Source organism: Alligator sinensis, unplaced genomic scaffold, assembly GCF_000455745.1.
Source record: "Alligator sinensis unplaced genomic scaffold, ASM45574v1 scaffold308_1, whole genome shotgun sequence".
NCBI classification, from domain to species: domain Eukaryota; kingdom Metazoa; phylum Chordata; order Crocodylia; family Alligatoridae; genus Alligator; species Alligator sinensis.
Genome location: NW_005842041.1, coordinates 1,888,098 through 1,915,309, shown reverse-complemented (window position 1 = coordinate 1,915,309; position 27,212 = coordinate 1,888,098). Strand labels below are relative to the sequence as shown.

The window sequence follows — 27,212 nt, the reverse complement described above, 5'->3', positions numbered from 1 at the left end:
CTACACCAGAATTGTGTCTTAAGTTCCACATTACTTTGCATACACCTACCTTCATTGGATTTATTTTTTGTTAAGAGAACACCGACAGGCCCATCTTGGACCCGCTGTAGGAGCTCATGCTGGCGGCGCATTTCAAGTGAGGGGCTGCGGGAACAAAGCCTGTCTCGACTACGATTCCTGACTTCCTTTTCATATCTAAGGTCAGGTTGAGATCTGTGGTTGTAATCTTGACCGTAGCCACGTTCATAGCCATCATCTCTATCAACACTCCTTCCCCTGCTCCGGTCTCTTCTACGCTCTTGGTCCAAACTTCTCTCCCTGTCAAGGCTCCTGCCACGATTTTGATCTCTGCTGTAGCTGCGTTCCCTGCTGCGATCTCTGCTGTAAGCGCGCCCTGTATCCTGATCTCGTCGGTAACTCCGATCAGGACTGTCTCCCCAGCTCTGGCTGCGCCCTCCATTGCCACCACGCCAGCTCCGATCACTGTAGCCGCTTCTTGCACTTCTGCCATCAAACTCGGCTTGGTCATCCACAACATCAAGAGCTCGATCATCGTAGTCCAGAGACGGACTTCTCCTCAGAGCAGTGACCTGAACTTTCCTCGGTCTTTTCACTACCTGTGTGCATAAAAATAAAAACATACATACAACTGTCAAATAGAGGTTTTAAAATGTTTAAAAATTGAAATCCTGAGGAACAATTATACAAATGTTGTGAAAGTGATGGTACATCCCCCTCCAGCCTGCAAGCATTATTTCAAACAGTCTTGCTCTCAAAATATAATTAAAAAAAATATGGTTCATTTCTACAGTTTAAAATATTCCATTAGTTCCACTCTTCCAAATGGAGCAAGAATGGCTTTTTACTTTTACAAGGTGATAATGTGAGAGGGGTTTTTTTTTAAGCAAATTTTATTCTTTAGTTAAGGGAAGAGCCAGGACAGACAACAGCCATTTGGACTATAACCTCCTTGAGAAGAGGTTGTCTTTCTGTTTCTTAATTTTAAAAAACAAACCCCCCGCCCAAAAAACAGAAATCAACTGAGGTTGATCATATGGTTAAGGTACAGAATTAAAAATCAAGACAGCTGGATTCATTTCCCAGCTCTTCCATGGCATAGTCGTGCAACACTGATCACATCATATCATTCCTTTTGTGTTTTAGTTGTCCATCTGTACACTAGGAATGATAACATTCCCCCCCATTCCAATTTTTTAGCTTGTTTAATTTGCAAGGTTGTTAGGACAGTCTGCTTTACTGTGTGTATGTAAATTACACCTAGCACAAAATGCTCCTTCTCTTGTTGGGTATATACATACACTAGTAGTGCATATAATTAGTAAGAATCAACTTACAATTGTAGCTACTTTCCCGCTTTTTCTTAACTGCTGCACTGCAAAAGAATGGGGAACATTTTCCATAGGGGTCCCATTAACCATGACCACCCGGTCATTTTCTCTGTAAAAGAAAAGCATGAGAGTTTAGAAAGGAATCTCTTAAGACTGAAAATGAATTACACCGTTGTTCATTGTATCCTTTCCATTACATTACCTTTGTTCCCATAAAGAGGATCAAGTTATTTTTAAAAATATGTAGGTAGGCTACATGAATTGCAAGACCTTAAATAAGTGACACATGGTAAAGACGGGGCCATCCCACAATTTTTTGGGGCCCCCTGATCCAGTGAAAAATCAAAATTGCGGTTAATTGTGGTATAAACTCACTGAAATAAAATAGTCAAAGCCAGGCTGCGTGCACGTGGGCTGCACTGTGAGGGGTGCAGGGTGGGGGCAGCATGTGCTGGGGATGCTGTGTTCCCTCCCTGGGGCTGAGGTTGGGGCAGGAGCAGAGCCAGGAACTTCTTCCCCACTCGGCTGGGAAGGGGCTCCCTGACTGCATCAAGCACTTTAAACATGGCGCAGGCAGTGGGGGGCAATGGGGGAACAGCCCCTTGGCTGTGGGGCCCCCTGTGGCTGCAGGTTCCACAGGATAGGACAGACCAGCCTTGGGTGAAGATTTCTTTCAACTTTAACAATTTTTTTTAATAATGCTTCTTTGTGTGCTTGATTTCCAAACAGTGACAACAACTTAAAAGAACTTGGTATCCAATAACTTACTTTGCTATACCTTTAACTGTTTCCCTTAGATCGCTTCCTCCAACAGGGTTGCCTCCCTCCCTCCCCCTGCCTCCTTCCTGCAGACCTACAGCCTTTACTCCACTTCTGGTATATTTCCCTGAACAGCTGTACCCTAAACCTCTGTCTGCTCTGGAAGAGAATTAAAAAAAAAAAAAAAATAAAAAAAAAAAAAAAAAATGGATGATGCTAGCTGAAAACATCTTATTTAGAAACATAGAAAATTAGGGTTGGAAGGGACTTCAGGAGATCATCTATTGCAAACCCCTACTCAAAGAAGTACCATCCTCAACTAGATCATCCCACCCAAGGCTTTGTACAGCCGGGCCTTAACCTCCAAGGATGTAGATTCCACCACCCAGTGCTTCACTGCTCTCCTACTGAGAAAGTTTTTCCTAATCGTGAACATAAGCTTCCCTTGCTGCAACTTGACAGCATTGATCCTTATTTTGTCATCTGTCACCACTGAGAACAGTTTAGCTCCATCCTCTTTTCGAACAAACCATCAGTTAGTTAAAGTGTGCTATCAAATCCCCCCTCAGTCTTCTCTTGTGCCAACTAAATAAGCTCAGCCTCTCCTAATAAAACTCATGTGCCCCAGCCCCCTAACCATTTTCACTGTCCTCTGCTGGTTTCTCTCCATCTTGTCCACATCCTTTCTGTAGTGGGGGGGACCAAAACTGGACACAGTAAGTACTCCAGGTGTGGCCTCACCAGTGCAGAATAGAGAAGAATAATTACTTCCCTCAATTTGCTGGCAATGCTTCTGCTAATGCAGGCCAGTATGCTGTTAGCCTTTTCAGCAAGAAAGGCACAGTGTTGACTCATATGTAGCTTATTGCCCACTGCAACTCCCAGGTCCTTTTTTGCAGAGCTACTGCTTAGCCAGTTGGTCTCAAGCCTGTAGCAGTGTATGGGATTCTTTCATCCTAAGTGCAGGACTTTGCACTTGTCCTTGTTGAACATCATGAGATTTCTTTTGGCCAATCCTCCAATTTGTCTTGGTCACTCTGAACCAGGTTTGTTTGTAGAATTAAAGTGAAAAGGTCACCAGTAGTTATCTAAACTGACATCCTGATCCTTTCATTTTATGCAGTTGCAAGTTATTGGGCTTAATAATGGGGTGTTCAGATTTAATAATAGGGTATCTGCATAAAGCAAATCTTGCAGAGAAGCATCCAGGTGCTTTCAGAGAGCAGCACTGGGAAGGACATCCAATTCACATGTTCCTCTCTGCATGTGCCAAATTCTATAAATTAAGCTGTTCTTAGGTTCTCCATCTCCACCATGCATTCTGGCACATACTTAGGGCTTCATTTCTAGGGTTTGGTGGGAACAAGTGGGCTGGGCTTGTTTCATGGCATGTTCACTGGTGCAGCATATGGCAGTATTGACCTGCCTATAAGTCTTGATTTGACAACACAAAAAAACAGGAAATCCAACACTCCTATGGAGTTTGTTGTAGTAGCTAAACACTCTTGTTATTACAAATGTATGCCTTCTTTCTAGTTTGCATTTTTCTGCCTTCAGCTTCCAGCCACTAATTGCTGTTCTGCAATTTTGTGTTAGATTAAAACAGACCTGTGGTACTGTATTTTCTCCCATAGAGGTACCTATACATTGTAACCAAGTTATTCTTCAGTAGTATTTTTAGCATAAGCATTTTTGCAAAGCATTTTCCCTAGGACTTGAATAGATCATGACTCTTTACAGACCCTTTTTCATTTTTAATACTGTTTTCAAAATGTGGACACCACAACAAATGCATGGTATTCCAGAATCAGTTTTACAAATACTATATTCAGAGAGACAAAGGGGAGGGGGGGGGGGGGGAAGTCAACCTGGGGGGGGGGGGGGGGGGGGGGGGGGGGTGGAAGTCAACCTTATAACCCTTTGCAAACTGGACTTTTTCTCCCTCAATTCTCTATTCTGTAGAAAGAGCTTGCTGTCCTCATTCTTATATGTGTAACACTTACACTGGGTTGAATAAACCAACTTTTTGTTCAAATGAGTCTACATTTCTACAGCAAAAGGACTTGAGGGTTCTAGTGGAACATGAACTGAAGGAGTCAGAAAGAAAGGCTGCATTAACAGGAGTGTCACTATTCAGTCCTGGAGGAACAATGCTTTAAGTACTGTATCCAATTTTGGATGCCACACTTCAAACAACATGGACAATATAAATGTCCAGTGGAGACCGATGCAAAATGATTACAGGCTCAAGAGACAAAGACTGAGGGGAGATTTGATAATAGTCTTCAAATACCTGAAGAGTGGCTATATAGAGGTCCCCCACACAGTGCATAGCAGCAAAACCAGAAGTGCCAGTGGTGCATGGCGCCGGCAAAAACAAAAGTGCCGGTGGTGTCCCCACTCCCTGCTTCTCTGCGCTATTGCTGCGTACCCCCTGGGGCCTTCCCCAGTACCGCCAGGGGTACGCGTACCCTTGGTTGACAACAGGGTACGTGTACCCCTAGGGGTACTTAAAGTTGTAGGAGGTATGGGTGGGGGAAGCTCCTGCTGCTGCCTGCACCCTGATCTGTACGCAGCGCAGGGCAGAGGCGGCTGCTGCTGAGTGTGAGGCTTTGCATGCAGGAGCAGTGCAACACCACGTGCCTGTCACCACTGGGCTGCACCGTGCCCCATGCCCACCCAGTGGCGGAATGCATATGACATTGCACTGCTTCTGGGGCAGCTGCAGCGATGCGCAAAGCCCAGTGTGGTGGCAGCTGCCTCTGCCCAATGCAAATATGGGGAAGAGGGGGCATGTACCCCTGGGCCTCTGCAGGAGCACCCCCCACACCCCTGGATGAGCCACCCAGGCTCCAACTGTCCCATGATGCAGCCCGGCCGGGGCCTCACTCACCTCAGCCCCTATCCCTGTCTGTGCTCCACTTCCTCCCTCACCGTGGGGGCCTCGATCTGCAGCCCCCACCGCCTGAATGGCCCTTTCCCCTCCCCGACAGACTTACCTGCTGGAGGAGGTGGGGGAGGGGTGTACATGCATGCATGTGCATCTGTGCTCAGCCCCCCCCAAATAATTTTAATATAAAGCGGTATATGAGCTGAAACTGAGACTGTTTAAAAAGGTTGAAAACCCCTGTCATAGGGAATAGGACAAGGAGTGAGGCCTTAAACTGTGGCAAGGGAAACTGTGGGACTGGCTACTCAGAGACTGTGGAATCTCCAATCCTGGAAGGTTTTGAAAAGCAGGTTAGAGAGACACTTGACAGGGACACTTGGTTTAGACTAAGAGAATCCTTCCATGAGCAGGGGGTTCGATTACATGACTGCCTGAGGTCCCTTCAAGCCCTACATTTTTAGGATTCAATGATCTCTCCCTGTTCTGAAAATCTTCCCAATTCTTGCATTATTCATAAAGTATAATTAGCACTGATTTTGCTTCAAAATCACTAGTTATAATGTTGAACAGCATTGATCTTAGCACTGATCCCTGAAAACCCCATCAAAAACATCCTCCACTAGATGAGGAGTCCTCACTGATAATTATTTTGGGATTGCCTGTAAGTTATTTTGCAATCCATTTAATGTGCATTTCCATTTATATTGTATATCAATTTTTATTGATATTGTAATCAGGTCATGATCACTGATGCCTAGACAACCACCAGCTTCTACTTCAGTGATTAATTGGATTTTATATATTAGAATGAGGTTGAAATCAAGTATAACTTGACACTGACCTTTTGGGTCAGAAAAATCAATATAAGAAATAAAGTTTTATTTCTGGCTACATTAAATTGCCAGCATACATCTCTCAAATTTGAAAGCTCACAAGATAGCAGGGTTTTATTTTTATACAGTACAAACAGGTGCTCAAGGAGTATCTCATCCTACCCTCTAGTTTGATTCAGAGCTCTGTAACTAACCACGAGTCCCTTCCTACTTTGTTAGTGAGAATGCTGGTGTATATGCACTCAAAGGCTCTGCAGTTCTGAGTTCATACTCTCCTACGAGCCTGCACTAAGTCACAGCAATCTGCCAAGCAGCAGAGCATATGAACCTGTACCAAGCTCCATACAGCTGCAGCTGAAATTGTTACCAGTACCCGAATTAGTCAGGTTAATTTCAGTTTTACTTCACTCGGGCAGCTCTGTACTCTGCTCTACAATGCATTTCTGTGACTCCATCGAGAATAAAATAGGGAATGTCATCTTTGATTTACAGTGCTACCCTCTGCCCCTCCATGCACCTTTCTTCCTTCTTAAATTATTCAACAACTCAAAAGCATGAAAATCCCCGCCATAAAAATTGGGATAATTTGTATTAATACACATTTTGTCAAGTTTGTCTTCAGCTAGAATTCCCAATTCATTTGACTCGTTACCCAAATTCCGGGGGGGGGAGAGAGAGTGTGAGAGAGAAAGAGAGATCTATAACTAAGCATGTTGTTCTCTTCACATGCTTTGACATCTCTGTTCAGTTTGATTGTGATGGAGAGGATTTGAGTTCATACTACATTTTCACTTCTTAACCTCTTATACTGCTTATAATTTAACGTCCTCCTGGCTGCTCCATCTGATCCCCAAAGAAGATTAGCATCCAGACCTACCATCCCATTGTTACAATCCTCTCTCTCCCCCCAGAACGCAGCCCAGCATCTCACAAAGTCAAAATTTTCAGCTTAATCACCAAGCGCACTGCCAATTATTTAGGCCCAATATCTTCAGTCTTCCCACCCTCAAGGGATAGGAAGCATCTCAGAGATACTTCTGGACTCCCTCCTCAGAGACTCTGGACTCCCTCCTCTTTAGTTCACTTCCAATATCTCTGAGGTATTATATAAATTTGTGGCGTTCCACATGATGCCATATTTGTTCCAATGCGCAACACAAATAGTAAAAGATCTGCCAGATGATGATGACGACATAATTCCAATCAATTTTGCTCCTACCTCTTGAATTTTTGCTGTAGGTAGATTTCATCCCATTGTCCTTATATCCTTTGCTGAATTTCCTGGTCACTCTTCTTCACATAGAGTTAGCAATAACAACTGTTTTCCTACTTAAGATGTAGGAAGAACCTATTTCATACCTCAAAGATGCCCATGAAGTATATCCCCCTGTACCTTTGTCTTTTGTTCTCCAATAGACAGGCTTCCTCATTAGTTGATCTGTTAAGTAGTAGATACTGCTTTAATACTTCTTTCCCCTGGTTCAATTTCCCCTTTCTGGTCATAAATTGCCAGTCTGTTTCTTCAGTTTCTACTCTCTTTGGTTCTCTTACCACTAACTCTTCTTCCCCTTATGATATTGGTGACAAAGACTTTAGAATTGACCTGTCCATGAAGTCCATTTCCTCAGATGCTACATGCTTTGAAAATTGTATATCTAGACCAAGTATCTCCTAAACCAGTACAACTAATACATTACACTTCAAGTGCCAGAAAGGAAAACAACATGTACAGGGCAAGTTACAACAGCTGTTCATTGTGCATATCTGCTGCCTTGTGAAAAGCCAGTTTACACTCACTACCTTAATGTCTCTAGAAGCTCCCTGATTAGATGCACTTGGCTACTGAGTTATATGCTAAAAACCCCCAAAACAAAACAGTGCTCAGGTTTCACCTTCTCATTGGAGGAAGATTAAAATCATTGAGAAGCTTCAAACATTAGGCATGTTCAGAGAACTACAGGGTCTGAGCATTGTGTTCCTCAGACAAAGAACCCAAGAGACTTCTCACTACAGAGTGATTCTAGACCAAGGGCCCAGGCCACTCTTCAGTTCGGTGAGATCTTTTGAAGGGGTGCTCAATTGTGAGCAAATAAGCAGGTGTGAGGAGCTAAATGCAGGCTCAGGCTCCTCTCTGTTGCCCTACCCAGACTCTCTGCAAGGAGGTAAGCGCTGTAATATATATTTGTATCTGAAATGGAGTGCTACTCAATTCACAGAAGTTATGGAGGGGTGCCTTGAGTCAAATGAGGGTGCCTCATGTCCAAAGAAGTTGAGAACCAGTGCTATAGGCAGTATTTCCTAGTTAGTCTAGTGGAATGCATAAAATCAGCTTTTCTCCCAAAATTTCCAATACCACAGCTCCACAAGATGGCAGAAATAGTCCTAGCCAGTGGTGCTCAATCGTCTGGTCCTGCAGGCCAGGTGAGCGGCATGGAGCCGGTCAATAAGCCCAGATGGGGCCTCATGTTGCACCTTGTGTGACCAATCCAATTCACAGGGCCACACTATTTAACTCACAGGATTCTCTACAGGTTCAGAAATTTTCAGACCCACACAGCGCCCTACAAGCCAGATGATCCTGCGCCAGGGGCCAGATCTGGCCTGCAAGCTGAACACCCCTAGTACAGACAAGACATTGGCCTCCTAATTGCTGCGTCACCTGACTGTGGTCAGGGCAGTCATAGATGATAGTAGTTAAAACTCTGGCACTTACTGCTAGCAGGTCCACACTAGAGCCCCCACCTCTATACCATTGGTGGAACTATTCAGAGAAAATGAAGAGTTTTGTGAAATCAAGTCTAGTCATGCCAATGCCTAAATGAGCATGGTAAGTGTATAGACAAAAGATTTTCAGAAATGGCTGTATCCTCAGGGCCATGCATATAATGCAAGCCAAGGCTTGAAAAATGTTAAAAGATAAAATGAGTCCATGTGCATGCAGAAGAGAAAGGGAAGGGTAGGGAGAAGGCTGCTGGGAAAAGCAAACCATTTTTTTAAAATTCCTTTAAGCATGATGTTATCACTTACGTTGTTAAAAACAAAACAACGCATCCCTTAACACCACTCAAGTAGATCAACTTCTTTACAAAACAGCAAGAGAAGCACACAGGCCTAATGTAAGCAGTAACCTAGATGGATCAAGTCACTGGGACAAGCTCTTAACCAAACCTGTACCTTTAAAAACCTTATTTTATTCTCAGTACAAAATGCAAAAAGTGTGCTAAATACAAAAGGACAGAAGGAAGCACACTTACTGAAGCAGTCCATCTGCTGGGCCTCCTTGGAGCACATCTGAGATAACAATGGATGTTTCACCATTTTCAAAATGAGGGTTATCTTTGCCACCAGAAACAGCAATCCCAAAGCCTCGTTTAGAGTCCTTTCACAAAAACAAAAAAAAATGTACACTATGAACTTCAATTCCATCCAAAATATTACTGCATTTTGATACAGAGAAAAAGAATAAGACTAACGTAATGTTCCTATCATCACTAAAATATTCTCTTTGAACAATAATGTAATCTGTATGTTGAAATGCAGAGGTCTAGAACTGAACAATCCCCAAAATAAGTGGAAGTGTTAGAACACAAAAGTAAAAAAATTAAGCAGACAGACTGTCCAACCCCCACCCCAGAAATGATGACAGGACTTGTTACTCCCTATGCAATTCTGCTCTTGGTTTCCTCCACTGCTAGCAAGTCTCAAATTATTTACTGTATAAACCGCTGCATTTCTTCAATGAATGCCTGAGCCCCTAGAGCTATTTTCTTAGCAATTAACAATGAATATGAGATATTATCAAAATTATAATTACTTCTTCATGAAATGGAGGGTGCAAAATTGTTACTGATAAACACACATTTAGCTGATGAGTGCTTTGTGTTACCTTCTATTATGAGGAACTCATACATTATCATGAAAGTAATTCTGTCAAATCTGTCTCTGGAGAAAGGGTAGGTTGCTGTAATGTGGGGCTTTTGGAACTCTTAACAAAACCAAAACAGTGTATACTGGACTTACTGAAAAACAAGCAAGGTTTCTATCTGTATGCTAAACAAGATCACCAATACATTCTGAGTACAGAGAAGTAAATACACAGATGCATGCTTTGCACTCCATCTGTTGTGTATGTTGACTAATCATTTAATTATTGCTACAGTGCCAATAGTGTAGTGATTCTCAGTGAGGGTGTCACAGCACTCATGGGGGTCTTGAGATCCTTTCAAGGTGTGTCAACAGGATTCACAAAATAAACTCAGAGATTTCAAATAGGATCCACAGCGTTAAAAACATTCTGACCTGTTATGATCTTTCCAAGTTCTCTGCAACAGAAGAATTGCTCTATTTTTCTGCAGTCAGAAAATAAATGAAAACTAAGAGCCAACAATTTTTGAGGGATGTTTTGAATCTAAAAAGGGGTGATTAGAGTCTAAAAAGGTTAATAAACTGCAGTAGCACCCGCTATACAAACTGCAAGTAACCTAAGTTTACTGCAACTGAAAGGGATTAGAGAAAAATGCAGAATTATTTTCCTCTAGTATTTCCCTTTAAATTTAAATCCCTTAGTCACTTTGTAACACTTAAAGTGCCACACGTGTTGCCACTGATGGAAGTGAAAAACTAGGTTTTTTTTAGTGGGAGCAGAGGGAAGTGTATGGGGGAGCATTGGGGGGTTGTATATACATGGAGGGGTTGTGGGGTGTGATGGAGGGTGCGGGTTGTATGGGGACCCCTCCCCAATCCCTCATGGTGCAGCAGCAGGTGGGGGTGCTCAGGGTGCCTGGCAGGGTATAGCTATGGCCAGCACTGCACATCAGTGAGGGGAGCATCCTCTGCCAGACTGTATTGCCTGCACTCCCTGCACTCACCGGGCGTGGAAGAGAGGCCCTGCATGCTGGAGCTGGCTGCCTTCCCTGCCCACCAGGGGAAAGTGCCTGGGGCTTTCCTCCCACACTGCACAGCCCTGGTGGGGAAGGCAGCTGGCTCCAGCGCATGGGGCTTCCTTCCCCCATGCCTGGTGAGTGTGAGAGCTGCATATGCATGCAGGGAGCACTAGCTGTAAAAAGTGTGGAAGTGGCCGCAGCCACACCCTGCCAGGCACCTGTGCCGGGCATAAGTGCCCCGAGCACCCCCGCCTGCTGCTGCCATGTACCACTGACAGGTTGTTTCCATACCACTGGTGGTATGTGTACCACAGATTGGGAACCACTGCTATAGAGTAAGCAATCTTTACCCACAGAGTCAAGATAGGCTACAGTCAGCCAGGTAAGGGGAATCAACACTACTCCTAACATCTCCAGAATCAGAAAATACAAAGGTGGCTTAGAGCTGGAACTGAAATCACTGATCTGGGATGGACAGAAATAAAAATGTGTCGGTACTGAGGAAGACTGGGAGAGAGGCAGTATTCAGATTTAATAATCACGATTATAATTGTTATTGCACCAATTTCTTCTCTTCAGAATAGTGGTATACATTTCCACTGATTTTTCAAAATGTGTGTGCATGAAAGCTCCATGAGATGAAAGCTCTGCCAGTAACCATAGCTGTTAACAAAGTAACTTGGATTTTGTATTAGACTAGCAAATTATGTGTTTATCTATTTGGCTGGTACATACTGCACTAGACCAGTGGCAGCCAACCTGTGATATGGGTGCTACAAGTAGCATGGGCAGCCGCTGTGTTGCATGAGGCAGATTAGAGAGGGAACAGGCAACATAACAGCAGATACAGCAGGGAGCACAGGGCAGGAATCAGAAAGCTGAGCAGCAGATTGCCTAAACAGTGGTTTTCAACCTGTAGTCTGCAGACCCCTGGGGGTCTGCAGACTATGTCTAAGGGGTCCATAATAACTACGATCAATCAACAGTATATGAATACCCACCCTTACAATTCAAAGGGATCTGTATCTCCATTCAAAATTTCCAAACGGGTCTGCACCACCGTTCAAAATTTTTAGGGGCCAACAAATAAAAGAAAGGTTGAAAACCACTACCCTAAAGGAAAAGGATCGGAGTGGCACTCAGGAAGGGTGCTAGGCTTACTTGTGGCACAGTTACCAATAAGGTTGGCCCTTGTTGCATTAGACTGGCACTGTCGTGACTGAACAGTAACAGACATGACATCCTGATGGAGTCTATTTTTATAGTAAATTTTAGAAAAATACACTTAGAAAGGATAATTGTGATTACCTACAATGGCAACCTAGAATGGTAAATGAGGAAACACATTAACAAGCTTCAACCCAATTGTACTGACAAAAATCTGCAGCAGCACACCTGAAAACTAACACACAAACACTTACCTTTTGTAAGGTCACAGTGTACTGTTCCCATATCAGCTCTTCCATGCCTGAGGTCTGTTGCATGGGGAAAAAAAAAAAAAAGATTAGTCATCTAGCAATACACAACTACCCCAAACAAAAAAGTCTGAAAGAGCATATTCAAAAACTGTTGAAACAGAAACCTGTATTCTAATTTTTGGTTGAGTCACTTATGAAACAAATTAATTTTTATTTCAAGTGACAATGGAATTAACAGAAAAAAATAGTAGTTAGTATGGGAGAAGAAATGTGTATTAGACTTTTGCTGGTTAAATATGTGCATATGTTTATGCACGTGTCAGGACATACGCCACGTATGTCTGACCAGCCAATAAAAATGGGATTGGGTATGCCCACCCACACTATAAACTAGCTTTAAATCTGGCTAGGTCTTCTAACAATACGAGTAAAGACAGGGCAGCAAGGCCTTCAACAAGTTCTCTGTGGACCTCAGATACGTACTCTGTGGCAGCTGGCACTGAAGTCCATGTTGCCTCAACTTCCCTGGCATCACTTCTACTTTACAGGTGAAAGTTAACTTGAGTATGTTTTGCATGTAGCAACCATACTTCCATTTCCCCATGAAGACATCCTCTCTTTGTGCATACTTGTGTACTTACAGATGATCTGATAGTTATTGGAAAACCTGTGTTTTCTACAAGTTATCCAAATTTGATAAAAAGGTAAAAATAACATGAATTTAAGCCTCAGGAGGATTTAGAATATGCACACAGCAAAAAGTTTTCTGAATAATGATGGGAAATTTGACTATTTGGTTCCACATTCTAAAACAGGGGTTCCCAACCTTTTTATGCTAAGGACCAGCAAAACGTGGACCAGAAGTGACCGTGGACCAGCAAACTATGAACAGGCAAGATGCAGACCAGCAGTGACCAGCATACTGTGGGCCGGCAGTCAACACCCCCCCCCCCCTTTTTTTTTTTTTTTAACTCAGTATACTTCCAGTCCACAGTTTGCCGGGGTCCACAGTCACTTCTGGTCTGTGGCAGCCAACTCTCCTGTAGACCGGCAGCCAACTCTTCGTGGCCTGGTACCGGGCCACGGCCCAGGGATTGAGAACCCCTGTTCTAAAAGCATGAGTACACAAATGAGGATGCTCTAAAATTTTTAGCAACGATACATTTTGGGAAGGAATTCCCACCCTCCCCCCACCCCCGAAGTAAATGGGGCGGGGGGGGAGGGGGCAGGGAAAAAGCAAAGCAGACAAACCGAATACCACCTCTGGGCTGATGTTGGGGCTCTAGTTCAACAGAACTGCCCTGCCAAACTAGTGTTGGACTTTTGCCCCTTAAAACATTGACAGGCAGGGGCTCAGACAGCCGTATAGTTGGCTCAGATTCCAAAGAAGAGCAAGGGAGAGTGTCGATATTAACCAATAGCATAAGTAAGAGTTCAGAAGAAATTTGGAAGAAAAGCCCAAGTCAACAGCACACACATGTATTTACCTCTCAAGTGTTTTCCTGAATTTGAACTTCAACAACTACTAGTACAGACAGTGGTGTAACAAGGGTAGGGCAACATTGGGGGCAACTGTACCAGGTACCCAGTTGATAGGCCACTGATTACTGAGGTCCAGCAAAAACCCGTCTCAAAACCTTGGCCACCTGAATAGTACCATAGTTGGGACTGAGGCCTTCAGAGATAAGATGGTGTGAAGTCTCTTGGATCACTTGCCCTTGGATAGCAACTAAAGCTGGTTAGGACGTGTTTTTCCCTCCCACCACTCCAAGGAACATTCTAAGTTTTCAATGGAAAAAACCAACCAAACAAAAACAACCAAAGCTACAACCCGACTACATTTACAACTTCCACTATGTAGGGTCTCTTGCCAACACCCTGTGGTGCATCATGGGAATCAGATGGATGTGATGCCTCACAGGAGGTATAGTTCTTTGGGAACTGTAACCTATGAAGACTGGGGGCACAAGGCACTAGAACAACAGCATTTCCTAATCCAAACCACCTGTGTACAAACTCTGTTGCAATTCAGGTTTTTCTTGACTGAAAGAAAATACTTTCCATGGATTTTTAATATATATTTTTTTAAATAAAAAAGTATTTTATTTACTTTAAAGGAAAATTTGGCCTTAAAAAAAAAGGATTAAGTAGACTAGAATAGAAATAGCATTCTAAGTGGTACAGCTAGTGGTGTAAAAAAGGTCCCCCTATATTCAATAACTCCTCTATACTCCACCCCCACCCCTTCAGAAAGCCCAGTAATAGTTTCAATATAGTTTGTTTTCTAATAGCAGAATCCCGCTTTATTAAGCATGCAATTTATGTTATTTTCTTGGATAGTCAAGTCAAGAACCCCAGTCATGAATGAGAGAATCCATGCAAAGGATTCTGGGCAAACCTTGAAAGTTGAGAGATGACGACAGCATTTCAGTGTGGAATCATTGTATAAACAAATTGAAAATACCTTTTTTATGTTATTTAAAGGGTACCCAAAATATTGACTGTTCATTTCGGTGAGCATGTGATACAAAAATACATTATAAATAGTATAATTATGTTGGCATATGCTAATGATTTACAATATGATAATATTTATAATGATGTTCTCACTCAAAATAGATTAATCTAAATTTGCAAACAAAAACATTAGATGCCCAAGAAAACAAGGAAAGCTAAAACATGAGGAATGGAAGTGTAGGTATTTCTGGCTTGTTTTTAGGTTTGCTTTTTTGCAGGGGAGGGGAGTGAGGCATTTGTAATAAAACCAATATTTAAAATATCTGTCTTCTCATGTGACCAAGGAAGTCAAAGAGAGGTATAACTATAACTGTTTAACATTCATGCCCTAGGTTAATAAAATTAACCTACTTGTTGAAACAAGGTCAGTCCAATCATCTTCTGTGCAATTCAAAGCACTTCATGTCACCAGCTGACTATTTTTACTAGACAATCTTTCAGCTAGCTACTACTTTACTGTTTCTCTCTACCCACTCCAAAAACACAGGAAAATCCTATATAGAACCCCAAACACCTTTCACCACCCCCCCCCCCCCCCCATTGATGAGTTGTTCAATTCTGCTTTTCTAGAATTTTTTTTTTATAAAACTATATGAAGCTTGTGGGAAAGGTGACATCAGATCTCATTTAAATTCTAGCAGTTTCCTTTGAAGAGAGCTTTAAAAGTATGAACAGATGATGTGAAATGGCTCGAACTGAAGGGACAGTGAGGAAGGCTCATTTTCTGCATGAATAGACTGCTGGGAGAGTAGTTAAAACTCAGATATCTCCCACCCACAAAACCCCCTGAGGCCAACTCTGTACCTAGGGAGGTGAAGGTGGTAAATGTGGTTTTGCCAGCTCATCCAGAAACTCTAGGTTCTTTTCAAATGTCCTCACCCACCCAGAAGGTCTATGAAGTGGCTGCTTTACAGGAATGGTTCCTAATCCTAGAAGGCAATTGCCACAGAGCAGGAAACTATGCAAAGCACAGCAAAGGTGGAGAAAGTTTCTGGAGTTGATTTATGGGATTGCAGATTTACAATAGTGGAGACTTTGTCAGGAGAAGGAGACACAAAGAAAAAGTTTAGGAATCTCACAAGGAAGAACACAAGCGAATAAAGGGGGGTCTCATCTACAATGTAGGCCACTGACAACCATGGGGGGGGGAAAAAAGAAACCCCCCAAACCACCTAACAGTGCTTTATGGAAGAGGAATCGCATCACTTTACCCCAGCTCCCCAACATCTGTATAGCTCATGCACTTCAGCAGGATTTTGGCGCTTTTATCTAATAAAATCCAATCTGATTCAATCAGCTATTACATAAAAGTGCCAAAAGCCCTGTTGAAATGTGCAAGCTATACAGATGCTGGGTGAGCCCTGTCAAACTGATGCAACTCCTCTTTTGGACATGTACTGTGCTTGGTGTGGGGGCATGCCAAGATGAAAGTAAAGTGCTGTTGTGTTTGTCTGGTTTTTTGGGGGGTCCCATATCTGCAAGCAGCCATAAAAAACAAAATGTGTCATGCAAAGAACAAACCATTTAAAACTTTATTTTGCTTGAGTATGGATTAGGACAGCTGAGTGTTGGTTGGTTATGGCAAAAAATAGAAGGAAAAAAGGAATCCATTTACTTCTTTTAATAAAGATATCATCAATAATTAAGGTCCTGCAAAAGGTTCTATCAAGGACAGTCTTCTGAGTGCACAGGGACAACCCCACCTGGCTTCAGTTAGGTCCAGGAATAGCACCTTGAAATATAAGCATAGTTTAAAAGAGTCTAGGTTCATTTTTAAAGTTTATAACTATGAGAATAGGCAATTAAGAAATTCTCTGTTTAGCTTTTATGTTATATATTTGTATAAGTTTATTTTAAAGTGACTTTCTAGTTACTAAATGTTACTAAACTTTATGGTAGAAAAGAAAGGGCATTAGGTACTTGCAAAGCTGATTTTGTATAGTGCAATTACCAAGCTAAGGAAAATAGTTCCTAAAAATATACAAGCTAGATAAAACAGTGGGGCGTATCGATTTGTAGCCCACTAGACACAAAAAAATCTGCACTGTCCTAAATCTCTAACTAATAGTCTCTTTCACATTCAAAAATTTGTTGCTACTTTGCCATTCCTGAGATACTAAATCAGTGCCGACATAAATGGAAAGCAGGGGATTAAGAAGGAGGAAGAGACCATTCACTGTCCACCACTGTAGAACTTTTGACTACATCCAGACCATGCTTAAACCTTACACCCCAAGAACAATATTTCCAAGGCGGCTATGATTTTTTAAATTCAGAGTGCACCAGGTGGTTGTTTATTTAAGCACCCCTTTTTCCTACAGACTGTTACATATCAGTCTTCCCCTTCTGCATTCCCTTCAGCTAGACAAATGACTGTCTTTTGTTAAGGTCTCAGGACTTTATGCATTACCACATTCAAAGAAAAACTGCTGGAGAGGCAAAAATAAAAATGGGGAAAAAACCCATTTACTTATCAAAATTACTAAAAGTAACTGTTTTTCGGGTTTACTTAGCTTTCTAGAGCTGTGTTAATTATAGAATTGAAACTCGCAGTAATTTACCAATCACTCATTTCTAGTTAAAGGCAGCAAACATTATTCAGATTAGAATATCACAAATCACAATTTGTTTTTTTTCCCTTGGTATGTATATACCTATGACCAAAAGGAGAGGTACCTAGAATAGACAGATGTAGGCAGGGGTATTTAGTTAGCCATGTTAGTCTGAAGTCAGGTAGAAGGCAGGGTAGATTTGTACCTTGTACAGTAACTAGAATAGGTAGTGTGGCGGTCACAAAACTAGTCAAGAGAGTGCATACTGCAGATGCCAACCTATTGTCTAAAGCATTTTAACTGTTCCTGACAATTATTACAAAATGTATGCAATATTTGCCTGATGACTACCAAGCATTCTTTACATAAAACCCCCTAAAACAAAAAAAACCCTTTTTCTGGTTATAAAAGTAGGGGGAGGACTAAGTCTGATGTATAATAAAAAGCAACTCACGTGCCCTTTTAATATGCTCAACTTTTTCACTGCATGTGCCCATATTCTCTGCAGAGCTTGAGCTGTCTTCATTGTTGCAGGATATAATCTGTTAAGGGGACTCTATCCATCCCAGTCTTTTCATCAGTTTTCACCACTGAACACTGTTATGTAATTCTAATACAATAGTGGCCTACATACTCAACAAATCCTGCAGTCAGTTCCACACAGTAACACATCAAAACCACAGCAGAGAAATCTCCCAATACCTAATCAAACTCCTCTTCCAAGAGACAAAAACAACCCAGCACACTAATCTTAATTATTTTAGGAGAATTAACTGTAACAACAGATCAATATGTATATACACACCAAAGGTATACATTTCAAATATGTAGTGCTTGCAATCTTTTTCCTACAAATACACCAGAAACTTTAAGACAAGATAGTTTAAGAAATGAACTTGTGGTTATTTAAAATCTCAGAGGGTGGTAACAGCATTCTGTGTTGAAACTGAATATTTTGCTCAATTATTTGAAGACTATTATCTAACACCATATTGAACAACCTTTGACTATCATAAGTCTTACAATGTAACTGTTCAGTACCAGCCCAGCTAATCCTTATGTGTGATGTGTAAAATTATTTACATGTCTAAATGACTGCAGGATTAGAGACTTATATTGCCTTATTAAACACAAAGCAAGCAGATTCAAGAGAACAGCAAGCCAGTATCTTCAATGGCTGCAAATTCTATTAATCTCCTGAACAAGCATTACAAGGGGGGAGGGGAGAGGAATAATAATTAAAAAAAAAAAAAAAAGTTAGCCATACATCCCAAGAGATCACCTTATTAGAAAATGAGGTAACATACCAATACTATAAGTGCAAAGCAAATGGTGTAAACTTCTACATTTATAATAAAAAAAAATTTCCTCCTAGGCTTTATGTAAGAAAGCTTCACAGAATCTTAGCTTAAAATGTCAAGCTTGTAGAGAAACAGACATTTGTGCCAAATTTAGCATGCATGTACCTATGAAAAAAAAACCAGCTTGCAAATTCAATCTTTCCGTGTTGGGATAACTATGTAACAGCTGAAAGTTTAAGATTCTGACAGAAAAAGGAAGGTCTTTTTGTTCTTTAAAAAAGGAGGGTGTGTGGAAGGAGACAGGTTCAATAGAGTCCAGCTCTATGAGCTTCACCACATCATCTTCTACACCTGTCAGCACTGACCAGGATAGCCAGAATAGAAACATGGCACAGCTGTCAACAGCACACCATCATCTCTCTGACACTACCATAAAAAGACAAATTGTTTCATATTAACAGGAGACCTCACAGTGCTTTAAAACTTAGGTAGCAGAACCAAAAGCCAAATTCAGCACCTAAGAGGAGAAAGAGAAAACAGGACAAAAAACAAATACAATACATAACACCCCTCTCAATTAATACACACCTGATTATCAGCTACAGAAGTCAGGAAACTACAAAAAAGGCATTGATTTGGGATGGACAAAGATTTTAGCATCGCTATTAAAAAGGCACCAGAAACTCAAAAGACAAAGCATGGATATACCTATGGAGGTAACAAAGGTGTAAACAATATATTTTACCCCTTTTATAATTGGGTTGGCAGGCTTAAGGAGGACAAAAATCTTAAAAACTAAAGCTATACACACAACCCACAATAATATAGCCAGAAGGACCTTTTTACCTGTAAATAATGTTTCTAAATCTCAGATGTCATTTTGCTGCTGGAGTAGGCAGCTGCAATCACACTGAAGTGCTCAGGACTTGTTGCCCTGTCACTGCTCTTCTTTGTTCCACAATCAAAGCGTCCAGAGCACTCCAAACAAGAAATTAATATTAAACAAGAAAAAGAAGAAAATAAATAGAAGAGACTGACAATGTCGAGTTTTGAGAACTTGGAAACTTGCAGATTGAACCTAAATCTGTGCAGTAATAGTAGGATCACACCTCTGGAGCGATTAGAAGAGTGAGGTCTTAGTTTGCTTGGATCTTGCCAACCTTTGTGGGCACCAGAGTAAGCAGGTGAAAGAGATATGAAAGACTGAACCCAGCAGAGCAGTCAGGCATCCAATCTAAGTGCCAGGCTTGAAAAGCTTCTGTTGCAAAACTGAAGAATGCTCCTCTTGCACAAATCATAAAATACATTCCCAAGAGGGTGAGGTGTTGAAAAGCAAAGAACAGGCTCTTGGCTGTGTCCATCTCTAGATGGAGGTATTCCAGTATTTTCAGAATCAGAACTTTTACGGACTCTGGTAAAAATTAGTCTTGAAGCAAACAATTGTCCAAGCAACCAACCGACAGCTCCGTGCCACCTGTCTGCAGGTAGGTAGTCTGCATCTTTGAAAAGAGATGTGGGACTGAGACAAATTTGGAAAGAAATGTAAAATAATGCAGACAATCTCTCTGCTGTTAGGCAGGCACTAGCATGCAGAGAGAAGTATCTTGGTGATACACAGCTCACATCAATTATTTCAATTCCTAGATGTGAAAGATTTGCCTTATTTTTTTCATGCAGGCTTGTAGATAAGCAAATTAGTTTCTTGATAATCTCTTGCATGAGAGGAAAAGTATGGTAATTTGAATGTTTTGCAGATGATGCCCAGGTTCCAGGACTTGAGACAATGAGAAGAGGAGAATTTGAAGGAGAGATGGACATTTCAGAAAGCCTACAGGATATCTCCAGGATAACAAGGAGAAAACCCTGCAAGTTTCTCTCCATTGACTGACAAAAAAGAAAAACTGCTTCCTTACCATAGGGTCCCCTGGTGAGAAAAGGTAGTCAGGATTCTTGGTAAAGCCGGTGATGATTGACACTGCATCTCCTATTGTACCCAGAGGAGTGAAGGGACTGGTTTCTCTGATAACTGTATCTGTACCTACCATGTCTAGATGAGGAAGGAGAATAACCTGATGTCCCTGTTAGGTCTCTTGTAGGAAGAGACAGGGGCTTGGGGTTTTTTTTTCCCCTACTACCATAGCCTTAGAAAGATCTTTTAAGGCCTCGTCTAAACTTCCCCCAAATAGATGACCCCCATCATAAGGAAGGCCAACAAGTTTGAATTTGGCTGAAAGTTCTCCACCTGTTAAGGGACGGATCCAAAGGGCTCTCTCTCCTTGCTACTATGAGAGTTGCCATATTATGGGCCGCCAGATAGAGAGAATCCTGAGTGGCATCATGAAGATAGCATGATGCCAGGTCACAAAGGGTATGCACCTTATGAGTTGACTTAGAAAGAGCCCTCTTAGATGATGGAAATAATTTCCTGAGCCATTCCACCAGTGACCTAGCAGCATAAAGGGAATAAATGGAGACTGAAAGTTGGCTAGCTGCAAATTCATAAGAACTCTTAAGAGTTTCATCTACCTTACGATCTAAGGGATCCATGAGAGCAAACCTCTCACCAGAAGACCAGGAGAAAAGAGATGCTATTACTGAATCAACTCTTGGTGCAGAGGCCCACAGCTTTTCTTTTTCTGCTGGAAGTTTGTACAGTTTAGCCAGGTGAGCCGGTAATATAAACTGAGCATCTGGCCAGATATTTCTAATTAAATTGCTGATGGATGGATGGATGGATGGATAGGAATGGCATCATCTGCTTCTTCCTTCACCACAGGGGGAAATTTCTTTAAGCCATTCTGTGAGGTAGAACTTTTTAGCTTAAGCTCCTTTGTAAGATATTTGCACAGGTAGGGTAGATCCTCCTCCAGGAATTTTCTAGATGAGTATGTTCTGCCTGGTGCTTCCTCACCATCAGAGGACACCACTTCCCTTTTCTCAGCAGGGCTGCAGGAGGTGCGTGCAAACTTGGTAGACAGTATCACTCTCTTTTCCATCCGGGATGAATGTGGTTTGTATGGCTCAACTTCAGGCTCCAATATCAACTCCCCTTCCTCAATGGAGTCAGTTATGAATGGAATTGGAGGCACTGCTTGTACTGAATCCCTTTTGGCAGATAATCCTCTAAACACTGCTATCCATCATAGCTTTCTTTGGAGCTCTGGCAGCTAAAGAAAGAGAAAGCTTGTGTAGGGCAGAGTTGTTAAAGCCCCATATGAAGTCACTGATCTACTAATCTTAGCAGGAGGTGCTTGGGAAAGAGAAGAATGCGTGGGAGCCTCTGCCTTCACAAATGCCTTAATGAAAATAGAGGCAAGATCTTGCAAAAAACTAAGCATCAAGGTCACATCTCCCACAGATTCACTTGGAGCAGAAGAAAGATTAAGAGAAGAATTTCCTACCTCCTGTACAGGCCTATGTCCTGATGAAATAAATCCTTCTGCAGGGTAGCTGGCTGGCATCAAGTCACAGGTCCCAGATTACCAAATAATTCAGATACCTGGAACCCAAAGACAAGCCAGATCCATAAGAATAGTTTGCAAAGGATGTTTAACCGGATCACCATTTTGCCACTTTCTGCTTTACCTTTCAGGTTAGCTCTATAGTTTAAAAAAAGCACTGGAAAAAAGTGTGCAACTGATTTTCAGCAAGGCAGAGATAAAAATAGGGAGAATGAGAAGATAAGAAGACCATCACAATACTATATGAAATGTGACTGGTGCTGTTGCATCTGCAACTCAAGCAAACAAGGAACCATTCGCTTGTCCAGACAGGAGTATGCAAAGGTTAAGAAAGCAGTAGCTTTGTTTAAATCAATGTCAAAATCACCAAAACAAATAAGTATCACATATTATACAAGCAATAACAGACACCAATATGTGACACCCATTTAGCAATGCCCCAACAGCTCTTAATGAGCAGAAGACAAAGTACACTGGTGCACATATTATTCCCTTCATCCTCAAGTGTGCAACTGTCAGGTAACTAGAGGCTTGTAGAAACTGTATTTATTACTCAGCTTTCTGCAGTATCACCTTCACATTTGACCCAACCAAGTCCACTCTGCTGAGAAGATTTAGCCAAGGTGGATTTAACACCCTGCCCCTACACCCCCAGAAAAAACAAATCCCGATGGTTAAAAAAAATACATATATATTTAAAAAAATGTATTTTTTTTTTTTTAACTTAAATCAGATTTTTTTAAATTTTATTTTAAGATGCTTTTAAAAAAAAAAGCTATATGAAAATAGCTTTAAATTTAAGATATATTAAAAGTTCAAAGATATCATCATGAAATAGGGATTGTAGCTTCTAATTATATACTATTTGACACAATATGTTTATGTAACCTTAAGAAAAGTTTTATAAATAGATCACAACAAGCCATGGACTATATTAGGGGCCCAATATCATGGGGTTCCCATAGGCTCCTTATAGATTTGTAAAGATTAAGGAAAACTAATCTACCCAATGCGACTCAGTGCTCAGTCTCTGTGATGCTTTGTTTCAGTTCTCAAACTTTGGATTTGTGTCTCCAGAGATAACATCCTTGTTAACGGCAGTATATACAGATGAGAGATAACAGACCTATTGTCTCTCTGTAAGCTTGTGTACACAGAGTCAAGCCCTTACCCCTCTCTAAAAGTGCAAAGTTTCAAGAAAAATTAATAGAGGATTGTTGGGGGTGGAGTAGATCTGGGCAAGGGGGAGGAATCTGGAGATAAATGCAAAGAGGGAGGGGCAGTAGAAACAAAACAGAAACATTTTGAGCAGAATTTTGTTGAAATTGCAAAATACTTCCATGTCAACCACTTTGCAGCAGCTGCTCTGAAGAAAGCAGGAGGAACCAAACTACCTCTCACACAAGACATTCTATCGAACTCAGTAGTGGACTGTTTTGAGCAATATATTGAGAACTGATCTAATCCGATGACAATTTGTGAACAAAATCATGACAAAATAGATGGAATTGTCATAGCCAATAGTTCTTAAAACCGACTAAAGAGAAATGTAGAATGTATGCTAACCATCCTGAAGCCTATTTCCATAGCCTTGAACAAAGGTGATACCAAACAACAAGAATGTACTTTTTATAGAAATCAGTTATTGCTATCTTCCATGTTTCAGGGTTGTTGGTTGTAGTCATGTTGGTCTAAGGACATAGGCAGGCAAGGTTCTTGTGGTAGATGTGATATCTTTTATTAGACCAACTAAATAGCTAGAAAAAATGTTCTTTGCAAGTTTTCAGGCACAAACGCCTGAAGGTGTAGGGAGACTCTGCTGGTGGTATGTGTTCTCCAAGGTAGAAAAGAAGCTAATTTTCAACATGCAGGTCTGTGAAAATGCAAATGAGTGGCAGTTTGGGAGACAATGGATGGAGACGAGAAGGGAGTGGGGGGGAAAGGAAGGAAATGTGTGAAGGAATGGTCTGGATCCCCACGAATAGTACACCATTAGTTATGACATACCATCCTTCCCTGGAACCTATACAGAAAATCCTCAAAAAGTTGCAACTCATATTGTAAGATGACACAGTTCTTAAAGCAATCTTTCCAGAAACACCCATCCTAGCCTTTAAACAAGCACTGAACCTCACTAACCTCATCACTAGAAGCAAACGTCCTATGGCACAAACCAAATGGATCCAGACCATGCCTGAACAAGAAGTGTAAAACCTGCCAACACATCTCCACTAGTCCCACAATAACTATGCCCCACAATGTTCATAGATTCATAGACATTAGGGATGGAAGGGACCTTGGAAGATCATCGAGTCCAGCTCCCTGCCCCAGGGGCAGGAAGTCAGCAGAGGTCATAGGATCCCAGCAAGAAAAACATCCACATGTCTCTTGAAGGTGTTTAAAGTAGGCGCGCTTGAACCACCTCTGGTGGCAATCTATTCCAAACCTTGCCACTGCTACTTGTCGCCTGGGAACCAAATGTCCACACAACATGTGGACGTGGCCATGGAGTTCACAGGAAGTCCTAAATAAATATCTTGTGATATATCCAATGCAGAAGGTCCCTGGCTTTGCTCTTCCATGACACTCATGGGCAACTTTAAACTGTATCCACGCAAACCATGGGAGGTACAGATAATTAATGCACAAATGAAAAATTAAAAGCTCTCCAGTGTGTAACTGTGGTCACCCAAAACAGACCAAGGAACATAATGACTCAATGCCCAATCCAAAAATATGAAGGAGATATCCCAGCAATACACTTTGCTGCTCCTCATGCAATTGTCTGGCTCAGCCACCTAAATATAAAATTATAGTTGCTGTTCTATACCTACATCAGCCATACACAAGAAGAAGGGAGTGGTCTTCATCTGATTTAGCAGGTCAAGAGAAACCCTGAATTTCCTGTAGCCTGCGATTCAACTTGCCAAGGCGCACACAAACTAAAAACTGCATTCACTTCTATAGAATTTTACCTTGTGTCAATCTAGCTTGAATTCCCCATGTCAAAGAATTAAGAATGTTTCTTTTCTAGCAGAGATGCACCTGATAAAGCAGAACATTAGCCAAACCAGGACTCTTGATTCCCAGGCCAATATCTTGTCTACTGGATCATACTGTCTTCCAGGTTTCTTCCTTCTCTTTTGCATATAAAAAAGTTATACCTACCATATAAAAGGAAAGATCAGAACCCAGACTCTGATAAAAGGTATTATCAGAGGCCACTGAATCCTACAGCACCTTAGCTGTGAATCTGTACCATTCCCAACTCTTAGTTCAGAACTGTGCTCCAGAAATATACCAAAAAAACTGCAGAAACCAGGCACTTTGATACAGACTTCAGGTCCAAACTACCACAGAATACACACAGCACAGAGCCACATGCGTTTCCCCATACTACTTAGGAGAGTTGGATAAGATTGGTTTCCACTATGTCTTCCACAGGTGCCAACACCATGGGGGGAGGGGAAAAAGAGTCCCAATTTTTCAAACGTAGAAAAGGTAAGCAGGGGGAATGGGGGTGGGAGTTATCTGTTCAATAATAACTAGTTTTACACCTTCTGTGCACAATGCAAGTTTAAAAAAAAAAAGTTTCAAACTGAGCAGAATTAGATGATTTTAAACACACGGGGTGTCTTTAAATGTACTCTGGGGGGGAAGTGGAGGGGAACTTTAATTACAGTGGTTGAGAACTGCTCTAATTAAAGCACCCCAGCATCTTGTGTATTCAGTGTCCCCACCTCAAAATAGCAGCGGGGATGCCTTAACTAAAGCTTGTTCAAGAAGATTTAAAGTGCCTCAGCCGTCATTTTGAAGCATGGGGACGCTGAATACACAAGATGCTGAGGTGCTGAAGCGTGCCAATTAGCACACTCCAGAAGACTCAATTAATTGAGTCTGCTCTGATGCACTGTAATTACAGACAATCCGCACATCTACAGGCACCCACTAGTAGAAGTAAGAAGCCAGCCTATAGTAGTCTCTCAGCATTGATATTAGCAGAAACCCTTCTCACATGAAATATTTTTATACCCATTAAAAGCAAATTATACACTTTAGTATTTTATTCTTAAGTAGTTCAGGCCTTTTCGGTTGTTTTTTTTCCTCTAATGGTAGCTATTCCTTAATGAATGAAATAAAGCATATTGTAAAGCCACAGAAAAAGATGTTGTAAAAGGTGACAATTTATATAATTACAGGCAGTCCTCGGATTTACGACACAATTGGTTCCTGAAAACCACGTCCTAAATTGAAACGTTGCAACTTGGAACCAATTCTCTCATAAGAAAGTGTTATAAATGGGGGATTGGTTCCTGAACCAAGGTCCGATACCCTATCTTCACCAAAAATACCCCAGAATTTTGTACTTGATCAATTATGGATGAGTAATATAGCTACATTAATATATTTATATTGTAAATAACAATCATATTGATTTGGAAGGACTTCTTTGAGGTGATTTTGCAGGACTTTTTGAAGGGCTCTTGGTTGGACTTCTTAAAGGGTTCTTGGCTAGAGTCTTCTTAGGAGTCTTGGCTGCAGGTTTTTCAGGAGTCTTGTCTGCTTTCTTAAAGAAAGTGTCCAAGGAAGTTTGGACAGATGTTCTCCAAGGAGATGAGCGACGCAATGAACTTGTTCGCTGGCATGGCATTGCATCAGATCAAGTGTTGTAAGTCAAAACTGGTGTTGTAAAGTTGAAACAGGGTGTCAATTTATAAATGTTGTAAGTGAGAAATGTTGTAACTCGAAACGTTGCAAGGCGAGGACTGCCTGTATTCCTATATTAGCAAGCAGATTCCATAATTCAGTCATAGTTTTAGCTATTTATTATGCTATTTAGTTTTCAGAGGCAGTAATAACTAAACCATACCATTAAATATATAGGTAGCTTTGAAATTAAAGTAAGGTAATCTGTAAAAACAAATGTGCGCAGACACACAGACACACAGAGTGAAAAGGTATTCTGAATACATCTGAAGAAGAATTATTCTTTGGTCTTCTACAATGAAACCCTGACTTGAAAATGTTTTTGCCTTGCCTACTTTCTTCCAAGAATATAAGAATCAAGATTTTCTATAGAAAGGTCCAGACATGAAAGATACCTGATTTTCAAATACTTTGAGATAAGCACTATAAAATGTGTTGGGAATATAGAATTTGCAAGCTTTGTTTGAAGAAGTTTAGAAATATTTGTTGGGTTCCTATTTTGCCTTTCCCCATATTTCTTAGGGATTTTTATATCTGTTCTC

At 41.3% G+C, this 27,212-nt stretch overlaps 1 protein-coding gene across 4 annotated transcripts in view; it reads right to left on the bottom strand.

The window, feature by feature from the left end:
• TJP2 (tight junction protein 2) overlaps positions 1–27,212 on the bottom strand; it is a 103,082-nt gene that overhangs the window by 30,413 nt on the left and 45,457 nt on the right. For all 4 annotated transcript variants that reach the window (XM_006022618.3, XM_025202979.1, XM_006022621.3 and 1 more), the window contains exons 2-5: positions 12,136–12,189; positions 9,086–9,210; positions 1,356–1,458; positions 50–617 (exon numbers count right to left, since the gene is read on the bottom strand). In XM_006022618.3, the coding sequence (XP_006022680.1) occupies positions 50–617; positions 1,356–1,458; positions 9,086–9,210; positions 12,136–12,180 (841 nt within the window). In that variant the 5' untranslated portion in view covers positions 12,181–12,189. The remainder of the gene's footprint in view (positions 1–49; positions 618–1,355; positions 1,459–9,085; positions 9,211–12,135; positions 12,190–27,212) is intronic.